The sequence below is a fragment of the Schistocerca cancellata genome, chromosome 6 (assembly GCF_023864275.1).
Source record: "Schistocerca cancellata isolate TAMUIC-IGC-003103 chromosome 6, iqSchCanc2.1, whole genome shotgun sequence".
Taxonomy (NCBI): Eukaryota; Metazoa; Arthropoda; class Insecta; order Orthoptera; family Acrididae; genus Schistocerca; species Schistocerca cancellata.
The window spans coordinates 75,857,286-75,880,150 of NC_064631.1; the positions used below are offsets into that span (position 1 = coordinate 75,857,286).

A 22,865-nucleotide genomic window follows, 5' to 3' on the forward strand; every position below is an offset into this window, starting at 1 on the left:
CACTATACGGTGAGTTGTAACTTTCCTTTTCATAATATTTACATTCCATCCTGGATTTTCCATTGTTTCAATTTTGCTATTGAAATATCTAAAACGTACTTCACTCTGTGTAATTATGTATGCAAGAGACATGGTCAACAACTTGAAGATACATTTACTCTCAAAGGATTTTAGTTTTTTTCCACAAACTTGGATGAAAGAAGAGGAAGCAATAAGAAATGAACATACAGTAGCTAATTATTTCATAAATGAAACTGGTTAAGTACCTTGAAAGGACAGCAAACTCTGATGCATTACATATGGCAGAACATGTGCTGTCATATGCATTTTACTTTGTATATGTGGTGTCACCGCCAGACACCACAATTGCTAGGTGGTAGCCTTTAAATCGGCCGCAGTCCGTTAGTATACGTCGGACCTGTGTGTCGCCACTATCAGTGATTGCAGACCGAGCGCCGCCACACGGCAGGTCTAGAGACACGTACTAGCACTCGCCCCAGTTGTTCAACAGACTTTGCTAGCGATGGTTCACTGACAAAATACGCTCTCATTTGCCGAGACGATAGTTAGCATAGCCTTTAGCTACGTCATTTGCTACGACCTAGCAAGGTGCCATTACCAGTTACTATTGATACTGTAAAACATGTACCGTCAAGAGCGACATTCACCATTTATGGATTAAAGTTAAGTATTCCACCAGATACGTCAGTTTTTTCTAAGTCTAATTTCCTTGTCCTGTTCCAGACCTCACGCCAGCCTGCGTGAGCTAAAACGCGTGCCTTTCGGCTTCCTCTAGTAGTACCAGGTTGGCTCTCTTGCCAACCCACAACAGTAAATAGGCAGACAATTTTTTATTTTCATTTTTATACCGTGCTTGTTATTTTCAGCAGTTGTACCAGTAAATTCTTCTGAAACAATGAAACAAACCAACCTGCTATTACTGATGCTTCCTCACACTACCCAGCAATCCATTTTAGAGCAGTACTCACGGAACATCATTTGCATAATATTCTATTTTCATTCATGTAAGTGTAGTGATGGGTGTGCATACTTTGAAAAGGCTGCGTGTGCGGCAAATTTAAGGCTAGCTGAGCTATGGTTGGCTTCAGCTCTATGTGTATTTCTGCAGCTCTTTGTATATGTAATTGGTTCCTGCTGAATGTTACTTAAATACTGTGTTCAAGGTGATAATGCTTCAATGGAATAAAGTAGTGTTCAGTCTACTGGTTTTGTCGTACTTATACCTAATTACAACACAACAGGCGACAGGTGTGGTCCTGTTCCACAAACACATTTCTACTCTGGTCAGTTCTCCATTTATTCTTACAATGGCTGATGGTGTTACAGAGGACATTTTGGATTGGTTGGACAAAAAAGCGAGAATCATTCGCCATGGTGTTGCACAACCAGTAACAGGTGCTGGACTGTCAAACTCAGTACTTCAATTATTGGCTTCTGTTTTGTCTAGTTGGCATGATCCTCAGTCTTTATGACCTGGTGTTTTGTCCTCTTCAGCCCTGTTGTTTATCCACCTCCTTTTTATACATATTATGAGTTCATCGAGGAATGGGATGCATATGAAAAACATGTAGGACAATACTTCCAAGCTGTTGCAATCACTGAAGCTATTTTATGTCATGCCTTGTTCCTTTCATGGATATAGCCAAAAATGTATCGAGTCCTATGTCAACTTGCCCCTTCATAGGATCCATCTTCTTTAATGTTTGACCAAATGTGTGAATTTCTTTCAAAATACTACTGTAAGCACACACACGTTATTGCATCACAGGTTGAGTTTCACTGCTGTAGGAAGCAACCACATCAATCCTATCAAGCATGGGTAGCTGAACTCCACGGTTTAAGTCATCATTGCCCTTTTGTGTCTGTTGTGCATGAAGAGCCATATGCTGATCAGATGATCATTTAGCTCTGAATCCTGACTCAATGAAGTGTGCCCCCATTGTGAAAATCCACTACTGCACACCATGGCTCAACTTGGTTACCTGCAGCTCCTGACATATAGAATTCAATGTGTCACGAGCTGCAGGTAAACAAATTGAGTCATGGTGTGAAGTATCAGCAGTCTAACCCTCTCCTCCACACCAGGTTTTAGATGTTTTGCAGGAGGAAGACACAGTTGCAGCAGTCTGCTCATGGTCAGAGCATCAAGGTGGCTGACTTCACTCCATGGAGCAGGCACACCAACAAAGTAAACAGGCCTGTAAACAGCAAATTACATTGTTTCATTAACCATGAGTGCCCAGACTGTCAGGCTACCTCTCATAACTGCAACAAAAAAGGTCACATTAGTTCTGTTTGTAATGCAAAAATTCAGCACAATGATCCTGATGTGGATATGGATGTAAACATTGTATCGGCTGTTCCTGTTGTGCCGAACAACTTTTTTATTGACGGTATGGTTTTTTCATAATGTTCCGCACTTGCAACTGGATACAGGAGCTGTGATAACATCATTTAACTCACAAACTGGGCTCTCCTCCTCTTCTCTCTGTGTCAAGAAAGTTAGTAAATTACAAAAAACCGAGTATCCCTATTCTCAACCAGTTCTCTGCCCCCGAGTGACCTACAAGTCAACAGTGTGGTCAGTTACATTTCTTGTTGTGGATAACACATCTACAAAGAATCTTTTTGGGTTAGGTGCTTTTAAGTTGTTTGGTTTTACAATTTCAGGTGAAGTGAATTTAGTGTCAGAACAAGTGCTCTATACACAGTTAGATGCATTATGGTCTGAGTTTTCCTCTTAGTTCTCTCATGGATTGGGGTGTGCCAACAATTTTCAGGCATGCCTTATTGTGAAAGCTTCTGCTAGGCCTCATGTCTTCCAGGCCTGTCCATTTTTAGTGGCACTCGGGGAACAAATCAAAGATGATTTAGATCGCCTCATGGAATCTGGCATTGTCTGACCTGTTGCATCAGGTGAATGGTCTACTCCCCCTTAGTTATAGTACAGAAACCATCGGACTGGTTCTAAAGTTTTTGTGGATGCACAATCTGTAGTGGATACATACCCGATACTATGCCCGGACGAACTCTTTCCAAAGTTATAACATGGTCAATATTTCTCAAAAATTGAGTTGTTGGATGCCTAATTACAGCTCCTTTTAGATATTGCAACAACATATGTTAGTTGCCAGCACTCCCACTGTTTTTCAATGTTTTTTTGGAACAGCTTATGGTGTCTGTGCCAGGTTGTGCAAATTGGGTAGATGACAGTGTAGTTTCCAGTGCCTCCACTGAGGAACATGCACAAAATCAGGTTTTTCTAGGCAAAGTCACCTACCACCATAAATTTTTGCGCTTGGTGCAGCATCAATCACACAGCTGTTACTTGTATTGCTGCACAAATGGACTCAGTTTCACTGGTTGCCAGCTTGTGACATCAGGTTTTCCACTCTTAAGATGACCATGTTGCAGTGTGCATTCTACTTAGTGATATACCAACCAAGGCTCCACTTAGTCCTTGCAGCAGGTACTCCACTGTATGGGTTGGGAGCAGTACTGGCTCATAGATATCCCAATGTCTCTGAGTGGTCTATTGCTCGTACCTCAAAAACACTAACTCCTGCTCAATATAGGTACTCCCAGATAGAAAAGGAAGCATTGGCCATCGTACATGCTGTGAAGAAATTCCTTGTTTTTCTCTGTGGTACCAAATTTCACTTGCCACTGATCACAAACCATTGGTTTCCTTATTCAGTCCTTCTGTGTCCTTACCAGATAAAGTAGTACATCACATTAAGTGTTGGGCTCTTTTCCTTTCATGTTACAACTATGAGATTCATTTGCACCTTATGAATCAATGACAAATGCTGATGCTTTGTCCTGCCTGCTGACGAGTCTGGGCCTAGGATTTGATCAGGAGGAATTGCTCTGTTTCCACATTGATGTCACCACATATCAGATAGTTGATAGTTCTTTTGTAAGGATTGTGAAGGCTTCAGATCTTGTTTTGTGGAATGTCATAAGATTTGTGCAACAAGGTTGGCCAGATTCACCACCTTCTCGTGCATTTGACCCACTCCATAATTATTACATCTTTCAACACTGATTCTCTGTTATGGATTGGGTTCTGCTTTTAGCCGCAGATCACACAGCCCCTCAGGTAGTGATCCCTCAGTGCTTCATTCAGAGGTCCTCCATTTATTACATGAAGACTATTGTGGTGTTCACGCACAAAAACATTGGCCTGTTGATGTTTATTATAGGCTGTCGGTCATTGACACATATTCTTGTTTTCTGTATGTCATTTGTTGTGTTTCCGCATCCACCAATGCCACTGTTACAGCCTTGTCTAAAATGTTTTCACTTGAAGGGTTGCACACAATGTTAGTCTCGGATAATGGTCCACAATTTTAATCACAAGAGTTTGCCGCATTTTGAGATTCCCATGGTATCCATCACATTCTTACCCTGCTGTTCCATCCACCATCTAACAGTGAGGCAGAATACCTAGTGCAAATGTTTAAAACTCAGATGAGAAATTATGTGGCCAACTCTTCATTCAACATTGCCTTAGATCAGTTTGCCTCCTTGTACCGTTACACGCCATTCGGTGAGAAGAGCCTGGTGGAGCTACTCCACGGGCGCCATAAAAGGGCACTGCTACACCTCCTGCATCCTCCACTTGTATATTAACCTATGTAGCTGGGTGTGGTTGTCTGGATGTGTGGGTTTGAATGCCACCCTAAATGGATTCCAGCTGTTATCAGATGCCAGGGGTGGTTTCTATGCGACATCTGCTTGGAGGGCAGCCTCTGCTTGAGGCACCGTGACCAGCTTCGCCTTCACATGGACTGCCAGGCATCCTCTGGTGTCATGCCATCACCTCTGAGCCCGTCCACATCTGGTGTCACATCACCTGCTGCTGCTGCTGCTTCTCCACTCACATGTGAATAAAGGCATCCATCCTCGGTGGCCGAACCAGCAGTTCCTCTATTGCTTCTGATACTATTATCAGGGATTCTGTCACCTGTCCCAGAGCAACCATTGATACTAGTGTCATCAGCACTGGGGGCACCATTGTCACCAGAACTGATGCTTGAAGTCAACATGGAAACAGCCCCAGCATTGCCTGTGTTGCCGCACGGTCTGAGATGGGAAAGTGGGCACACAATATATCCGTGCCAAAAGCACTTCAGACCATACTCTCCCATTGCAGCGTGCCACCTTAGCCAGAGCCCAGCATCTGAGGAGGACAGCATGGACGTCTGTGATCTCCCTACGAGAGGAGGAATGGAGGAATGCAGTGACACATGCACATACTTTCAAACGGCCAAGCTTGTGACAGAATTGTCTGCAGAGGACACATCAGGTGTGTGTGTGTGTGTGTGTGTGTGTGTGTGTGTGTGTGTGTGTGTGAGGTCACTGTCAGAGCTCACCACAGACCCCAATTTATTTAGCTCACTACAGACCCCAATTTATTTAATGCTAGCTGAGCTATCCTTGGCCTCATCTCTCTGTGTGTAATGCATCAGCTCTTGTGTATGTAATTAGTGCCAGCTGAATGTTACTTAAATACGTGTTCAAGTTGTTAATGCTTCTGTGCAATAAAGTAGTGTTCAGTCTGCTGGTTGTGTTGTACTTATGCTCCATTACAGCAATAAGTATCATCCTTTCCAATATTGTAATTATCCAAGGTAACCATGTGATGCAAAGAAATTGGTTCCATTGTTGCTGCTTCTTCATGGAATGAGACTGACAACAGTATCGATTGTCACATCTGATAAGAAATACTACCACTGTTGCCTCATTCTTACCAGTCATTCATTTCATTTGTTGTGCACAGTTACAATAATATAACTAACAAGCCACTGGTGGTGAGGTTTGTGCACTCTGCTGTGACCTAGAGAGAGATGCTGGCAAGGGCTAAAGCTATTGGCAGGGCCATCCAAGCCAGGCAGGTCTGTTAGGTAGGAGTCAGACAAAGAGCATTCCACAGCCTAGTGGGTGGGGGGTTCCTTGGCATAGGAAACCCAACTCTCCTAGAGGAGAAAACCTCAATGTAAAACAGGGAAGAACACCTTGAAAAACTTGGAGAGATCGATTCATAACTGTAGTAAAAGCAACCATCTAAAGGAGACAATCCCAAAAGAAAAACAGATGTGCTGGGATACCAGAAAGTGGCAGCCTCACCACCTAGTTACCCTGGCTGCAAGCTGGTATCCTGTAATGGGGGAATGATAATATTACTCAGAATCTCTGGAAAAAAGCAGGATGGATGGATAAATTTAAGACAGCCTTGGCAAACAACAGAAACAAAACAACTTTGAATAGACAGCATGTTCAAATTGTCTAATTGGAATGTCCGCAGTCTAAAATATAAGAAAGCTGAACTAGAAAATGAACTAAATTCACAAAATATGGACATGACCTTCATAACAGAAACCAAAAAGAAATCAAGATGTTCTGTAACAATAAACAGGTATGACAAGATCTACAGCAGAGTCCCTCAAAGGAAAGAGCCTATTCCAGAACTGCTGTTCTGTGGAGGAAGACTTTAACAAACAAAATATGGTTTTATACCTTCATCAATGAACAGATAATTCTGGTGAGAATAAAGATACCAAGAGTAAGAGTAACTATTAGTTACTCGAGTATGTGCCCCAGAAGAGGGACGGGGTGATGACTCTGAAGACTTCTGTGATATCTTGCTATATGAGATAAACAAATATGATTATCTGATAATAGCAGCTGATTTAAATTCCAGGATGGGTAATACCTGGTGGCAAATTTTATTGGTTCTGAAAGGGAAAACATAATAAATAATAATGGATATAGATTGAAGGTGTCCTCATTGAATAATGAGTTAAGGATAAAAAAACAAATTCTTCAGGCATAGACGAATCCACAAATTTACCTGATCAGCTATAGAGACTGCCACAATTCTAGACTACATAATGGCAAATAAGAAGACTTGATCATTAGCACAAGATGCAAGGATCTTCATAGGGCCAGGTGTCTCTACGGATCATTTCTTGCTAGTCTCAGAAATAAAACTATTTTAAAAAATGGAAGATATCTTCCAAACAGAAACAAAATAACACAGAACAACATTTAAATTCCAGAATGAGATTTTCACTCTGCAGCGGAGTGTGCGCTGATATGAAACTTCCTGGCAGATTAAAACTGTGTGCCCGACCGAGACTCGAACTCAGGACCTTTGCGTTTCGCGGGCAAGTGCTCTACCAACTGAGCTACCGAAGCACGACTCACGCCCAGTACTCACAGCTTTACTTCTGCCAGTACCTCGTCTCCTACCTTCCAAACTTTACAGAAGCTCTCCTGCGAACCTTGCAGAACTAGCACTCCTGAAAGAAAGGATATTGCCGAGACATGCCTTAGCCACAGCCTGGGGGATGTTTCCAGAATGAGATTTTCACTCTGCAGCGGAGTGTGCGCTGATATGAAACTTCCTGGCAGATTAAAACTGTGTGCCCGACCGAGACTCAAACTCGGGACCTTTGCCTTTCGCGGGCAAGTGCTCTACCAACTGAGCTACCGAAGCACGACTCACGCCCGGTACTCACAGCTTTACTTCTGCCAGTACCTCGTCTCCTACCTTCCAAACTTTACAGAAGCTCTCCTGCGAACCTTGCAGAACTAGCACTCCTGAAAGAAAGGAGTCGCAGGAGAGCTTCTGTAAAGTTTGGAAGGTAGGAGACGAGGTACTGGCAGAAGTAAAGCTGTGAGTACCGGGCGTGAGTCGTGCTTCGGTAGCTCAGTTGGTAGAGCACTTGCCCGCGAAAGGCAAAGGTCCCGAGTTCGAGTCTTGGTCGGGCACACAGTTTTAATCTGCCAGGAAGTTTCATATCAGCGCACACTCTGCTGCAGAGTGAAAATCTCATTCTGGAAACATCCCCCAGGCTGTGGCTAAGCCATGTCTCCGCAATATCCTTTCTTTCAGGAGTGCTAGTTCTGCAAGGTTCGCAGGAGAGCTTCTGTAAAGTTTGGAAGGTAGGAGACGAGGTACTGGCAGAAGTAAAGCTGTGAGTACCGGGCGTGAGTCATGCTTCGGTAGCTCAGTTGGTAGAGCACTTGCCCGCGAAAGGCAAAGGTCCCGAGTTCGAGTCTCGGTCGGGCACACAGTTTTAATCTGCCAGGAAGTTTCAACATTTAAATTACATTTACTTCAAGAAGAGAGTATCTGGTTGTTATATCAGAAAAGGCTTGAAGAATATGTAAGTTTAAATATAAAAGCAGATAACATCAGTCAGGAATGGAATAATATAAAGGATGCACTAATTAAAGCAGCAAGAGCAGTACTTGGCACAAGAAAGAAAAGTTATTTTTTTCCAATGGAGCTTGTGATACTGGGATGATGAAGTATGTAGCCTAGCTGAAGATAAGAAATGTGGCTACTTAAAAATGTTGAATATCCCAGATGATCAAGATCAGAGACTAGATTATAAAAGGAATAGCTCTAGTCAAAAGGAAAGTAAGGCAAGTTAAAACCCTTAGTTGGGAAAATTATATTACAGATGTTGAACATGACATAAGAGGAAGACAAGATAGAGCATACAAAATGATGAAACATTTAAACAAAGAAGGTAAGGACAATCTGCAAATAAACACAGTATATGAATGTAATTGGTTTCAGTACTATAAAACACTTTGGGCAGATGTGCAAGATACACTGGTGGTTCCGTCTGAGGCAGATAGGAATGTAGAATTGGATGACATTGGAGGAACTAGAGGATGCAATAATCTCTGGCAAGAACAGGAAGACTCCAGAGTGTGACAAAATCAATATAGAATTGATAAACTATGCATCAACTATTGGAAAAATAAGAATACTCAATTTTATGAACAAGTGCTGGCAGTGTGGTTATATAAACTACTAGCCATTAAAATTGCTACACCAAGGAGAAATGCATATGATAAACAGGTATTCATTGGACAAATATATTATACTAGAACTGACATGTGATTACATTTTCATGCAATTTGGGTGCATAGATCCTGAGAAATCATTACCCAGAACAACCACCTCTGGCCATAATAATGGCCTTGATATGCCTGGGCATTGAGTCAAACAGAGCTTGGATGGCGTGTACAGGTACATCTGCCCATACAGTGTCAACATGATACCACAGTTCATCAAGAGTAGTGACTCGCGTATTGTGATGAGCCAGTTGCTCGGCTACCATTGACCACACATTTTCAGTTGGTGAGAGATCTGGAGAATGTGCTGGCCAGGGCAGCAGTCGAACATTTTCTGTATTCAGAAAGGCCCGTACTGGACCTGCAACATGCGGTTGTGCATTATCCTGCCGAAATGTAGGTTTTCGCAGGGATCGAATGAAGGGTAGAGCCGTGGGTCGTAACACGTCTGAAATGTAACGTCCACTCTTCAAAGTGCCGTCAATGTGAACAAGAGGTGCCCGAGACGTGTAACCAATGGCACCCCATACCATCACTCCGAGTAATATGCCAGTATGGTGATGACAAATACACGCTTCCAATGTGCGTTCACCGTGATGTTGCCAAGCACGGATGCGACCATCATGATGCTGTAAACAGAACCTGGATTCATCCGAAAAAATGATGTTTTACCATTCGTGCACCCAGGTTCATCATTGAGTACACCATTGCAGGCACTCCTGTCTGCGATGCAGCGTCAAGGGTAACCGCAGCCATGGTCTCTGAACTGATAGTCCATGCTACTGCAGATGTCATCGAACTGTTCGTGCAGATGGTGGTTGTCTTGTAAACATCCCCATCTGTTGACTCAGGGATCGAGACAGGGCTGCATGATCTGTTACAGCCATGTGGATAAGATGCCTGTCATCTCGACTGCTAGTGATACGAGGCCATTGGGATCCAGCACGGCGTTCCGTATTACCCTCCTGAACCCACCGATTCCATATTCTGCTAACAATCATTGGATCTCGACCAACGTGACCAGCAGCGTCAGGATACGATAAACCGCAATCGTGATAGGCTACAATCCTACCTTTATCAAAGTCGGAAATGTGATGGTACGTATTTCTCCTCCTTACATGAGGCATCACAACAACGTTTCACCAGGCAACACTGGTCAACTGCTGTATGTGTATGAGAAATCGGTTGAAAACTTTCCTCATGTCAGCACGTTGTAGGTGTCACCACTGGCGGCAACCTTTTTTGAATGCTCTGAAAAGCTAATCATTTGCATATCACAGCATCTTCTTCCAGTCGGTTAAATTTCACGTCTGTAGCACGTCATCTTCGTGGTGTAGCAATTTTAATGGCCAGTAGTGTATCTGAAGAAGAATGCTGCCCAGTTAGCACAGTTTATAAAAAAAAAAGAAACAGTCTGAATGTCAGAACTACAGTAGAATCAGCCTTCAGAATTCATGTTATAAATTGTATGCTGATGGCACAATTAACAGAAAAATATTGTGAATTTAGTTTACCAAATTTTCTTGCCTTCCTTGACTACAAAAAGGCATTTGATAAAGTAAATGAAGCTGTAGAAATTTTTAAGAAAGAGAGGGATCCCATCTTGTCCCATAACAGCTCCACGGGGTTCATATATTAACAGCAAAACAAAAAAGAATTGCAGGAAGCAGACATAATGGTACTGAAATAAACCAAGAAGTTAGACAAGTGTGTCCCCTCTCACCTAGCACTTTCAGTATTTATATTGACAATGTAATCAAAACTTGGCTACAGACAATAAAACATTTTAAAATTAACGATGTGGATACTGGTACATTACTTTTTGCTGAGGACCAAGTAATTTTTATACAGTATGAAAATAACTTACAAGAATCTTTCATTAATTTAAGTAAAATAGCCAGGAATGAAATCTGAATGTCTCCATCACAAAGACAAAATCAGTGGCATTTTCAGGATACAAGCCCATACGAGTTAAGATTGAAATTGACGAACAGATCATAGAGCAAGTTGTTGTTGTTGTTGTTGTGGTCTTCCGTCCAGAGACTGGTTTGATGCAGGTCTCCTTGCTACTCTATCCTGTGCAAGCTTCTTCATCTCTAAGTACCTGCTGCAACCTACATCCTTCTGAATCTCCTTAGTGTATTCATCTCTTGGTCTTCCTCAACAATTTTTACCCTCCATGCTGCCCTCCAGTATTAAAATGGTGACTCCTTGATGCCTCATAACATGTCCTACCAACTGATCCTTTCTTCTAGTCCAGTTGTGCCACAAATTCCTTTTCTCCCCAATTCTATTCACAACCTCCTCTTTAGTTACGTGATCTACCCATCATATCTCCAGCATTCTTCTGTAGCATCAATTTTTAAAGCTTCTATTGTCTTCTTGTCTAAACTATTTATTGTCATTGTTCCACTTCCATAGATGGCTACACTCCATACAAATACTTTCAGAAAAGACTTCCTGACATTTAACTCTATACTCATTGTTAACAAATGTGTCTTCTTCAGAAATGCTTTGCTTGACATTGCCAGTCTGCATTTTATATCCTCTCTACTTCGACCATCATCGTTTATTCTGCTCCCCAAATAACAAAACTCATTTACTACTTTAAGTGTCTCATTTCCTAATCTAATTCCCTCTCATCACCTGATTTAATTCAGCTACATTCCATTATCCTCACTTTTCTTTTGTTGATGTTATCTAATATCCTCCTTTCAAGACACTGTCCATTCCACTGAACTGCTCTTCCAGGTCCTTTGCTGTCTCTGACAGAATTACAATGTCATCGGCGAACCTCAAAATTTTTATTTCTTCTCCATGGATTTTAATGCCTACTCCAAATTTTTCTTTTGTTTCCTTTACTACTTGCTCAGCATGCAGACTGAATAACATTGGGGATAGGCTACAACCCTGTTTCACTCCCTTCCCAACCACTGCTTCCCTTTCATGCCCCTCAACTCTTATTAAGTGCCATCTGGTTTCTGTACAAACTGTAAATAGCCTTTTGCTCCCTGTATTTGACTCCTGCCACCTTCAGAATTTGAAAGAGAGTATTCCAGTCAACATTGTCAAAAGCTTTTTCTAAGTCTACAAATTCCAGAAATGTGGGTTGGCCTTTCCTTACTCCGTCTTGTAAGATAAGTCATAGGGTCAGTATTGCCTCGCATGTTCCAACCATTCTATGGAATCCAAACTGATCTTCCCCCAAATCGGCTTCTACCAGTTTTTCCTTTCGTCTGCAAAGAACTCGTGTTAGTATTTTGCAGCCGTGACTTATTAAACTGGTAGTCTGGTAATTTTAATACCCGTGAACACTTGCTTTCTCTGGGATTGGAATTATTACATTCTTCTTGAAGTCTGAAGGTATTTTGTCTGTGTCATACATCTTCCTCACCAGATGGTAGAGTTTTCTCAGGGCTATAGGTAATTCTAATGGAATGTTGCCTACTCCCAGGGTCTTGTTTTGACTTGTGTCTCTTAGTGCTCTGTCAAACTCTTCATGTACTATCACATCTCACATTCCATCTTCATCTACATTCTCTTCCATTTCCATAATATTGCCCTCAAGTACATTGCCCTTGTGTAGACCCTCTGTATATTCGATCCACCTTTCTGCTTTCCCTTCTTTGCTTAGAACTCTTTTTCCATCTGAGCTCTTGATATTCATACAATGGTTCTCTTTCCTCCAAAGGTCTCTTTAATTTTCCTGTGGGCAGTATTTATCTTACCCCTAGTGATATATGCCTCTACAACCTTACATTTGTCCTCTAACCATCCCTGCATAGCCATTTTGCACTTCCTGTCGATCTCATTCTTGAACCATTTGTTTTCCTTTTCGCATGCTTCATTTACTGCATTCTTATATTTTCTCCTTTCATCAATTAAATTCAATATCTCTTCTGTTATCCAAGGATTTGTACTAGCCCTTGTCTTTTTACCTATTTGAACCTCTGCTGCCTTCACTATTTCAGCTCTCGAAGCTACTCACTCTTCTTCTACTGTATTTCTTTCCCCCATCACAAGTTAATACATTTAAATATTTAGGATGCAGTATGGTATACAGGGCAAATAGTGAAATACAACATACAGGGCAAACAATGAACTACAAGTAAGTTAGACCTATTTAACTATTTCTGTGAAACTTTGTGCAGAATACTGAGATAAGAAGCCCACAGAAATACTCTCTGAAGTTCAGTAGGGTTATGGCTATACCAGTAATGTTCTGTGGGTGCGAAAACTGGACTCTTAAGATGCGAAATGAAAAGAGAACAAAGGCATGTTAATGAATTTCCTTAGATATGTGGCTGGATATATTTTGATGGATAAAAAGAGAGGTGATGGCATCCAGCTGAACTGAATATGCAAAACTGACATAATAAAATGATATCAGTCTATGCAGAAAGAACTTATAGACTCTATGCCAGACCCAAGAATTGAATTGAATTTTATTTGATCATGTAAGATTACATTGTGTACAGTTAATGTACGTGTAATATAGGACATGGCAAAGTATTAACATTAATTATCACTTATCACACCTTTAGCTTACATTTTTACATCATTGCTAATGAATAACAATATATACAAATTTAATGACATAAGTATTCTGCAACACTGTAAAACTCTTTTTCAATGAGATAGTCTTTAAGTTTCTTTGGGAAGTCATTGTAAAATACACTATCTTGCAGGTTTTGAGGCAGACTTCTTAGTAGTCTGATACCAGAGTACTGGGGTCCTTTTTCTAGCATTGCCAGTCGGTGGGGTATGCTCTGTACTTCATTCTTCCTTCTTGTATTGTGGGTGTGTACACTAGCATTTGTAATCCAGTCCTCACTACCTTTTGTGATGTACATTATTGTTTTGTATATATACAACAATGAAAAAGTTAAGATACCTAAATTCTTGAAACAGTTTCTGCACGTTTCAGAGGTGTTTCTTCTTAAAATGGTCATAATTGCTTTTTTTTGTAATGTGAACACTCGTTTTGTCTCTTGTTTGTTTGAGTTTCCCCACACAGTCACTCCATACTGTAAGTATGGTTCGAAAAGTCCATGATACACTGTACACACAAGGTTCTTATCTGAATACTGTGATAGCTGCATCATTAAGAATATGACAGAGCTCAGTTTCTTACAGACATTATTAATATGTTTTTTCCATTTCAGTTCATTATCCACAAGAATACCTAAGAATCTAGCCGATTCTACTTCTTCCAGCCTTGTTCCATCAACCTCTAAATCCATGTCTATAGCCTTTTCCTTCCTTTTAAACACTGAATACATAGTCTTTTTTAGATTTATAACCAGTTCATTTTCCAACAGCCATTGAGCTGTGACATTTGCAGATATGTATGCTCTTCTCTCAAGCTGTTCTATATTTTGGTCACTATTTAGTATTGTCATGTCATCAGCATACAATATTTTCTTTTCTTCCTCCTCAACACCTATATCACTAACAAACACATTAAATAACAATGGCCCCAAAACCGAACCCTGCGGCGCTCCATATTTGATGGATTTGGTTTCTGATTGGTATGAGTTTCCTAATGATACATACTGCTTGCGGTTGCGCAAGTATGATTTTATCGATTCATCTGGTTGCCCTTGAATGCCATAGTTGCTTAATTTTTGTATCAGCATTTCATGGTCAATGGTGTCAAATGCCTTTGGAAGATCCAGAAATATTGTAGAGACAACCTTTTTATCATCTAAAGACTGTAAAATGTATTCTGTTAGACTGGCAATTGCTGATTCTGTAGATTTACCCTTTCTGAAGCCATGTTGTGAGGGTATGAGAATGTTATGTTTGTCTGATCACTAAGGCCACAAAACAATATAAACCAAGAGGCAAAAGATCCTAAGGAAGATCAGTGAAGAGATGGCCTGACCAATTTTGAAGGAGACAGAATCGACCAAAAGGTCTAATCCTTGATGATGATGATGATGATGATGATGATGATGATGATGATGATGATGAACTAGTTATGTATTTAACTTTATACCGACAGTGCTTATATTACAAGTATTGATCAGTCATGTCAGAAATCACAAAACTTCACATTTTTGTAGTTATTTGATCTGTCTTGTTCTTAGTTGTATGTTAAAGGAGCTCAATATCAGATTCACTCATAACTGCCATTGCATTTTTCTGCTTTCTAGATTGTGTCAAAAGAAGCATGACGGAACATGACAACAATAAGAGAAATGTAGCAGTTTCTCAAAACTTTACCTCAAAGCTGACATTAAGCAAACATTCTACTTGTGTCTTCCTATCTTTAAGGTGTTTTCATTTTACTTTTTTTCTGAGCTCACTGTGCTATTTAAAGAATTTTCACCAAAATGTCAAAGATGATATGAGAACATCTGCAGCCTGAATATTTACCAATACAAGCACAATAATTCTGGAAAAAAACAGCTGATCATTAATGGAAACTATGGACTGAGTATAACTGTATAGGTAGCATGGACAGAAGGCAAAAACCTCTCGCTAAATTTGGAACAAAATTTTACAATTCTAGTCCATAATCTTGATAGCTGTCTGAAGGTTTTTAGATTATCTTTACCAGTTGACATTGAGAATGCAACAGTGATTGGAGTCTATTGAAAGTAAATGTTTTCAGTGAAGCATAGTTTAAAGGCACAGTCTCTCTTCGAACATCTAGACCTTTGTTGGAAGAAGATTGAAAATTTCCTTATAGTTTTACTGCAGATGATGCCTTTCCTCTCACAAAATCCATGATCAGGCCATATCTAAATAGACAATGAGTGAATGAAAGGAATATATTTCATTACAGAGTATAAGGTCTGTAGAATGTTCTTCTGTTATGCTAGTGTCAAAGATTCTGGTGTTGGATCTTCAGTAAATTGTTACTTCCCAGAATAGTATTCCAGGTAGACGTTCAAAAATTGTCAAAGTTCTTCCCTGGAAACGGCAGAAGGAGCACAGAGTGGGTCAATAATCAGCAGAATGCCAACAAGAGAGAAATGCTGATCGAGTGACAGTGAATACCAGAGCTACTGCAACACTCGGAACTGGCCAAGTGCTCAAGCGAGCAAATATAGCACAATAACATCATGGCAACAGAAGGATACCATCATAATAGTGACTGCACAGAGGTTCACAAGAAAGCGTAGATCAATTGTAAGTGCAACTGTGCAGGTACCAATGTAGCAGAAAAGAGCATATGAAAGATTAAGTTGAGAAATACTGAAGCAACCAAGAGGGCTGACTAAATTGGAAAACCAGGATGCATGGTGTCTTTGTTGCCTCACTGTACCAGAGCACAATAGTGCATCCAGTGGGAATATTTCTCCTGTTCTGTTTGATTTCTGTTGCACAGTTCTGTCGAGAGGTGAGGCTTATGTCGGTCGACCCTCTACTCACTGTTGAACTTCCTCAGAGGACTGAGTCCTGTTGGAGGGGCTTAGCTGCTGTGAGTTGCAGCACCTACTACTGAGTCCATGCTGATGGGGTGTTGTGACTGTCCACATCCAGCTGGCCTTCTGGAGACCTGACAACAGGACCCATTAGCATTGTGAAGCATTAGCATTGTGAAGGTGAACCTCTGATGCAGCTCACCATAACTTCCGCAACAGGCACCGATGCTGCCAGCATCTCTCTTGTAATGAGAGGCCTCGGCCTTGCTCTGCATGGTACACACACTCTGAGCAGGGCTTTAGATTACCTCTTGTTGGTGATGATCTTTCATGTCAATTAAAAGACTCCTGAGATCAGCTAACAGAGCTGTGGGCCAGTGTCCCACAATGGCTGTGTTTGTGGTGCTACCAGGGTCATCATCCACTTGTTGCACAGCAGCCTGCTACACGAGTGTTGCTGGCACTCCGAGACCATCAACACCCACTGACCTGGCCTGTCCTCCACCAGCATGCCTCAGCTTCCAGCATACTGGAGATGACAACTGTGTACTTGTGATCATTAAATAACTGACAGTCATGTTTTACTTAACACACTTGAGTGTCTGACAGATCCTGACCACTAAAACCCACCTGACACAGTCCTGATTACTTTAGAGGACACAGACTGGCCCTCTATAGAATTGTGACATGAATAAAATTGATGTGATAGTTGAAGCTATTTCTTTGTTTCACAACTTTAGGATTCATGACAGTGTATTCATGACATGTATGCAGCAAAATTTAGAGCACCATATTGAGAACTCACATCAAAAACCAGAAAACCAACAGTGACCTACAAACAATGCCATCGAGCTGAGTAATCCACTCTGCAGTTTTCTTCTAAGCACAAGTGAAGCATTGTCTTTTCAGAGAAAAGTGTATATGTAGCAACATACTGAAAAGATATGATATTACGCAATAGATAATTATTTAAATAAAAATAAATTTTTAATATACCAGACTAAAAAGTATAAAACAAGTGTCGCTAAGCCAATTCAGATTCCTAATTCCATACGGTTGTGAATTTTTAAAGGATATGTAAATACGTCTTATAAGATTTAAAATGAAAAACGTGGAGTGTATTGCATAGACGGTAGTAAGGACAAATTATTCACGCACCATATCTGTTACATGCCCCCCACGCTTTTCGTTTTAAATCTTACAAGTATTTTCATAGCTATTAAAAATTCACAATCACAAATTTTCAGGACCATTGTATGGGGTTAGGAATCTGTATTGGCTGAGGAAAGCTTATGTTACACTTTTTAGTCCAATTTAAAAGGTAGTGTATGAAATTCGTTACTTAAATAAGTTTCTTCTGCTTTTCAGTCGTGTTTGTATGATATTTTTGAATGGACTTAGACATATTGATAACATTATAAGAGACGTTAATTTTCTCTTTTATTTCAGTGTCTTTTCACCTGAAACAGAATAGTGTTGAACCCATCTACTGTGTGCCCCTATAGCTGAGTGATCAGCATGGCTGACTGCAATGTGGGGGAGCCGGCTTCCGTTCCTGATAATTCCAGGGATCTTGCCCTCTTGGGAGGACTGGTCTGGGGTGCACTCGGCTTCGAGAGGCCAGCTGAGCCATTCGACTTATTAGTAAGTGTTCCGAGGTGAAAAATCCGGATAATGACTGTGAGATTGGTGTACTGGCAACATGTTGCCCCCTCTCCTCCATACTGCCCTATCCAATGATGTCATTCACAGAGGGTGACTTGGCAGTTGGTTGGAACAGATTGGCGCCTCTAGGGCCAGATGCACAAGTACTACTAGCATGCTGACACTACTACTACTACTACTACTAGACCTACCTATCAATGATGTATAAATCTGTTTAATTGTTTTTAGAAAGAAGTAAGCAAAATTAATTTTGTATGATTTATCACAATATTGTTACTGCAATATTAGTTTTATAGTGTCTGTGGCTTCATCCTTGTATACTACTTCTTCTTCTCCTCCTCCTCCAGTCTCTGTCTATCTCCATCCTCTTTGTCCACTCCCTCCGCTCTTCTCCATTTGTATATCTCCTCTCCTCCCCCCATCTGTATATATCCTCCTCCTCCTCTTTCTGCCTCTCTCTCCCCCACTGTCTCTGTCCGTCCCTTCCTCCAATCTTTCTCTGTTCATCTCTTCTTCCAGCCTCTGTCTGACTATCTCCTCATTCCCCTCTCTCTGTTCATTTATTCCTCTCCCCTCTCTGTCTGTCCATCTCTTCTGCCCGCAGCTATCTCTCTATACACTTCTCCCTGCCGAGTTGTGTCTGCCCACACATACACTTCCTGAAACACATTCTGATACAACCGCATGTATCGGTCGTGCAATGCAGCGTAGATGTCATATGTAATCGACCTTCCTTACTCCCAACCCACACTGGACGGATTGGCAACAAAGCACATTCATATTTAATTGTCATCCAGTTCTGAGGTATGTCTGCATTTCGAGTCTCTAACTCACTGGGTAGTTATTTTAAAATCGACTGAAAATTTGCACCGGACAGACGGACAGACAGACAGAAAAGAAGCAACAAATAAAAATGAGATAAAAATGAATGCTGAACTCAGCATCATTCTCATTTTCCTGGGTGCAGAGGCAATTGAACAACTACTGTAGAAACTTTCATAAGCTGCCAGTGGCACAGACACAGTGTGTGGCAAATGTGGAGCACATCACTACATCTGGCACGGCACGGCGCGGCACGGCAAACTGTACGACTCGGTGACGTCGGATCTGTCCGGTAGACAGTGTACGTTTTCCGTCTGAAGTTGCGAGCCAGATGCGTGCCTTGTGCTACACCACATGCCACTCCACTTGTCACGTCATTTTGGTGCTTGTCCTGCATTTAACTTTTTATTTCTTCTCTCGGATCTGTAATTCCCTTTCCAAATTTCTCACTGATTTCCTTAATTTTTGTTCAATGTATATATCGACTAAAATGAGTGACAGACTAGAACCCTGCACACTTTCACGCCATTCAACTCTCGTAACTGCAGTTGTGCTTCGGTACAAGTTGTAGGTAACACCTGCTGCCGGTGCCGCTCTCCACAGTGAAAAGAGTGTGTCACCTGTAGGACTCTGGCCGCGGCCCCCTGGACGGCGCGAAGTAGCGCGCGAGTTGCCGCCCACCCACCGACGTCGTGCGGTTGTGCATCCAGAACTGGAACTCGGCGTCGAGTGCGGCGATGCCGCCGGCGAGGAAGGTGCGCTGCTCGCAGCCGGCGCGCTCGCAGTAGCGCACCAGCGCCTCCACCATGGGCGCCAGCAGCGGCGGCTGCGCGCGCTCCTTGTAGTAGACGCGCCCGCCGTTGGGCACGTGGCCCAGCTGCTGCACCAGGTACAGCAGGTTGGCCACCACGCCGCGCACCGTCTCCGGCATGTCCGTCGCCAGCAGGCCCTGCCACACACCACCAGACAACTCACTCACTGCTAGCCACAGCGTTGCACAATAAGTCGTGACTGGGTATTTAAAACAGTATACGTAACTGCGATTGCCACTGCACCGCAATGCGTGACCAGGGGTGTGAGACGAGGTTCTGTGTGTCTGTGTGTGTGTGTGTGTGTGTCGGTATATATCAATATCCTTCGTGTCAGCTGTCTTTCGTTCACAACTGCCAGCATCCTCAGAAATATTAAGTACAACCAAGGTAGTTGACCTTCATTCCGAATTTCTTGTGTAGAGTCACCTTCTGTTAACACACGCCAGTAACCTCAAGTAACCTCAGGGATTTATGAGGGCGTACTGAAAAGTAATGCGTCCGAATTTTTATGTCAAGTCTCTTAAGGCTTTTTAAATAAAAAGAAACGTTACTAAAATCCTACAACATCATTCTCCATGTCTACATATTAGTTTCTCAACATCGTCATCCTGGCGACGAACACACTTCTCCCAATGAGATACCACTTTGTTCATACTCTTGCTGTAAAATTTTTGACTTTGTTGACGGAGGCACAACTTCACCTCGGCTTGAACTGCTTCATCACTATCAAAGTGAAGTCCTCAGAGGTGTTCTTTCAGTTTTGGAAACAGATGAAAACCGGCTGGTGCCAAGTCGGGACTGTACGGACAATGATCAGTGATAGTGAACCCGAGGCGTCAGATTGTTGTAGATGTCGCAAGTGCTCGTGTGGTCTGGCATTAACCGGCCGGAGTGGCCGAGCGGTTCTAGGCGCTTCAGTCCGGAACCGCGCGACCGCTGCGGTCGCAGGTTCGAATCCTGCCTCGGGCATGGATGTGTGTGATGTCCTTAGGTTAGTTAGGTTTAAGTAGTTCTAAGTTCTTGGGAACTGATGACCTCAGAAGTTAAGTCGCATAGTGCTCAGAGCCGTTTCAACCTTTTTTGTCTGGCATTGTCATGCTTGAGGACAGTGTGCTCCGTGTTTGGAATATCTCTTCAAATTGGAAATTCAATTGGAGCACGCTGTTTCTCGTACACCGACATAGCGGAGTACGTGTGGAGTGCACATGGGGTTTTTTTAGGTTAGAGAATCCCCTCCCTAGGCCCGACAAGACGCCTCCTGAGACGCGGCAAGGTAGGAGTAGGCAAAATGCAACAGGGAATAACGATATTAATGTGCTAATAGTAAACTGCAGGAGCGTCTATAGAAAGGTCCCAGAACTGCTCTCATTAATAAACGGTCACAATGCCCATATAGTACTAGGGACAGAAAGTTGGCTGAAACCAGACGTAAACAGTAATGAAATCCTAAACTCAGATTGGAATGTATACCGTAGAGACAGGCTGAACAGTGAAGGGGGAGGCGTGTTTATAGCGATAAGAAGTACAATAGTATCGAAGGAAATTGACGGAGATCCGAAATGTGAAATGATTTGGATGAAAGTCACGGTTAAAGCAGGCTCAGACATGGTAATTGGATGTCTCTATAGGCCCCCTGGCTCAACAGCTGTTGTGGCTGAGCACCTGAAGGATAATTTGGAAAATATTTCGAGTAGATTTCCCCACCATGTTATAGTTCTGGGTGGAGATTTTAATTTGCCAGATATAGACTGGGAGACTCAAACGTTCATAACGGGTGGCAGGGACAAAGAATCCTGTGAAATTTTTTTAAGTGCTTTATCTGAAAACTACCTTGAGCAGTTAAACAGAGAACCGACTCGTGGGGATAACATATTAGACCTACTGGTGACAAACAGACCCGAACTATTTGAAAAAGTTAACGCAGAACAGGGAATCAGCGATCATAAAGCGGTTACGGCATCGATGATTTCAGCCGTAAATAGGAATATTAAAAAGGGTAGGAAAATTTTTCTGTTTAGAAAAAGTAACAAAAAGCAGATTTCAGAGTACCTGTTGGCTCAACACAAAAGTTTTGTCTCAAGTACAGATAGTGTTGAGGATGAGTGGACAAAGTTCAAACCCGTCGTACATTATGCGTTAGATGAGTATGTGCCAAGCAAGATCATAAGAGATGGAAAAGAGCCACAGTGGTACAACAACCGAGTTAGAAAACTGCTGCGGAAGCAAAGGGAACTTCACAGCAAACATAAACAACACCAAAGCCTTGCAGGCAAACAAAAATTACGCGAAGCGAAATGTAGTATGAGGAGGGCTATGCGAGAGGCGTTCAATGAATTCGAAAGTAAAGTTCTATGTACTGACTTGGCAGAAAATCCTAAGAAATTTTGGTCTTATGTCAAAGCGGTAGGTGGATCAAAACAAAATGTCCAGACACTCTGTGACCAAAATGGTACTGAAACAGAGGATGACAGAATAAAGGCCGAAATACTAAATGTCTTTTTCCAAAGTTGTTTCACAGAGGAAGATTGCACTGTAGTTCCTTCTCTAGATTGTCGCACAGATGACAAAATGGTAGATATCGAAATAGACGACAGAGGGATAGAGAAACAATTAAAATCGCTCAAAAGAGGAAAGGCCTCTGGACCTGATGGGATACCAGTTCAATTTTACACAGAGTACGCGAAGGAACTTGCCCCCCTTCTTGCAGCGGTGTACCGTAGGTCTCTAGAAGAGCGTAGCGTTCCAAAGGATTGGAAAAGGGCACAGGTCATCCCCGTTTTCAAGAAGGGACGTCGAACAGATGTGCAGAACTATAGACCTATATCTCTAACGTCGATCAGTTGCAGAATTTTGGAACACGTATTGTGTTCGAGTATAATGACTTTTCTGGAGACTAGAAATCTACTCTGTAGGAATCAGCATGGGTTTCGAAAAAGACGGTCATGTGAAACCCAGCTCGCGCTATTCGTCCACGAGACTCAGAGGGCCATAGACACAGGTTCACAGGTAGATGCCGTGTTTCTTGACTTCCGCAAGGCGTTCGATACAGTTCCCCACAGTTGTTTAATGAACAAAGTAAGAGCATATGGACTATCAGACCAATTGTGTGATTGGATTGAGGAGTTCCTAGATAACAGGACGCAGCATGTTATTCTCAATGGAGAGAAGTCTTCCGAAGTAAGAGTGATTTCAGGTGTGCCGCAGGGGAGTGTCATAGGACCGTTGCTATTCACAATATACATAAATGACCTGGTGGATGACATCGGAAGTTCACTGAGGCTTTTTGCAG

General features: G+C 42.0%; 1 protein-coding gene across 1 annotated transcript in view; it reads right to left on the reverse strand.

Moving 5' to 3' along the window:
* LOC126088579 (trehalase-like) overlaps positions 1 to 22,865 on the reverse strand; it is a 306,521-nt gene that overhangs the window by 167,733 nt on the left and 115,923 nt on the right. The window contains exon 4 of the mRNA XM_049906775.1: positions 19,385 to 19,713. Coding sequence (XP_049762732.1) covers positions 19,385 to 19,713 — 329 coding nt within the window. The remainder of the gene's footprint in view (positions 1 to 19,384; positions 19,714 to 22,865) is intronic.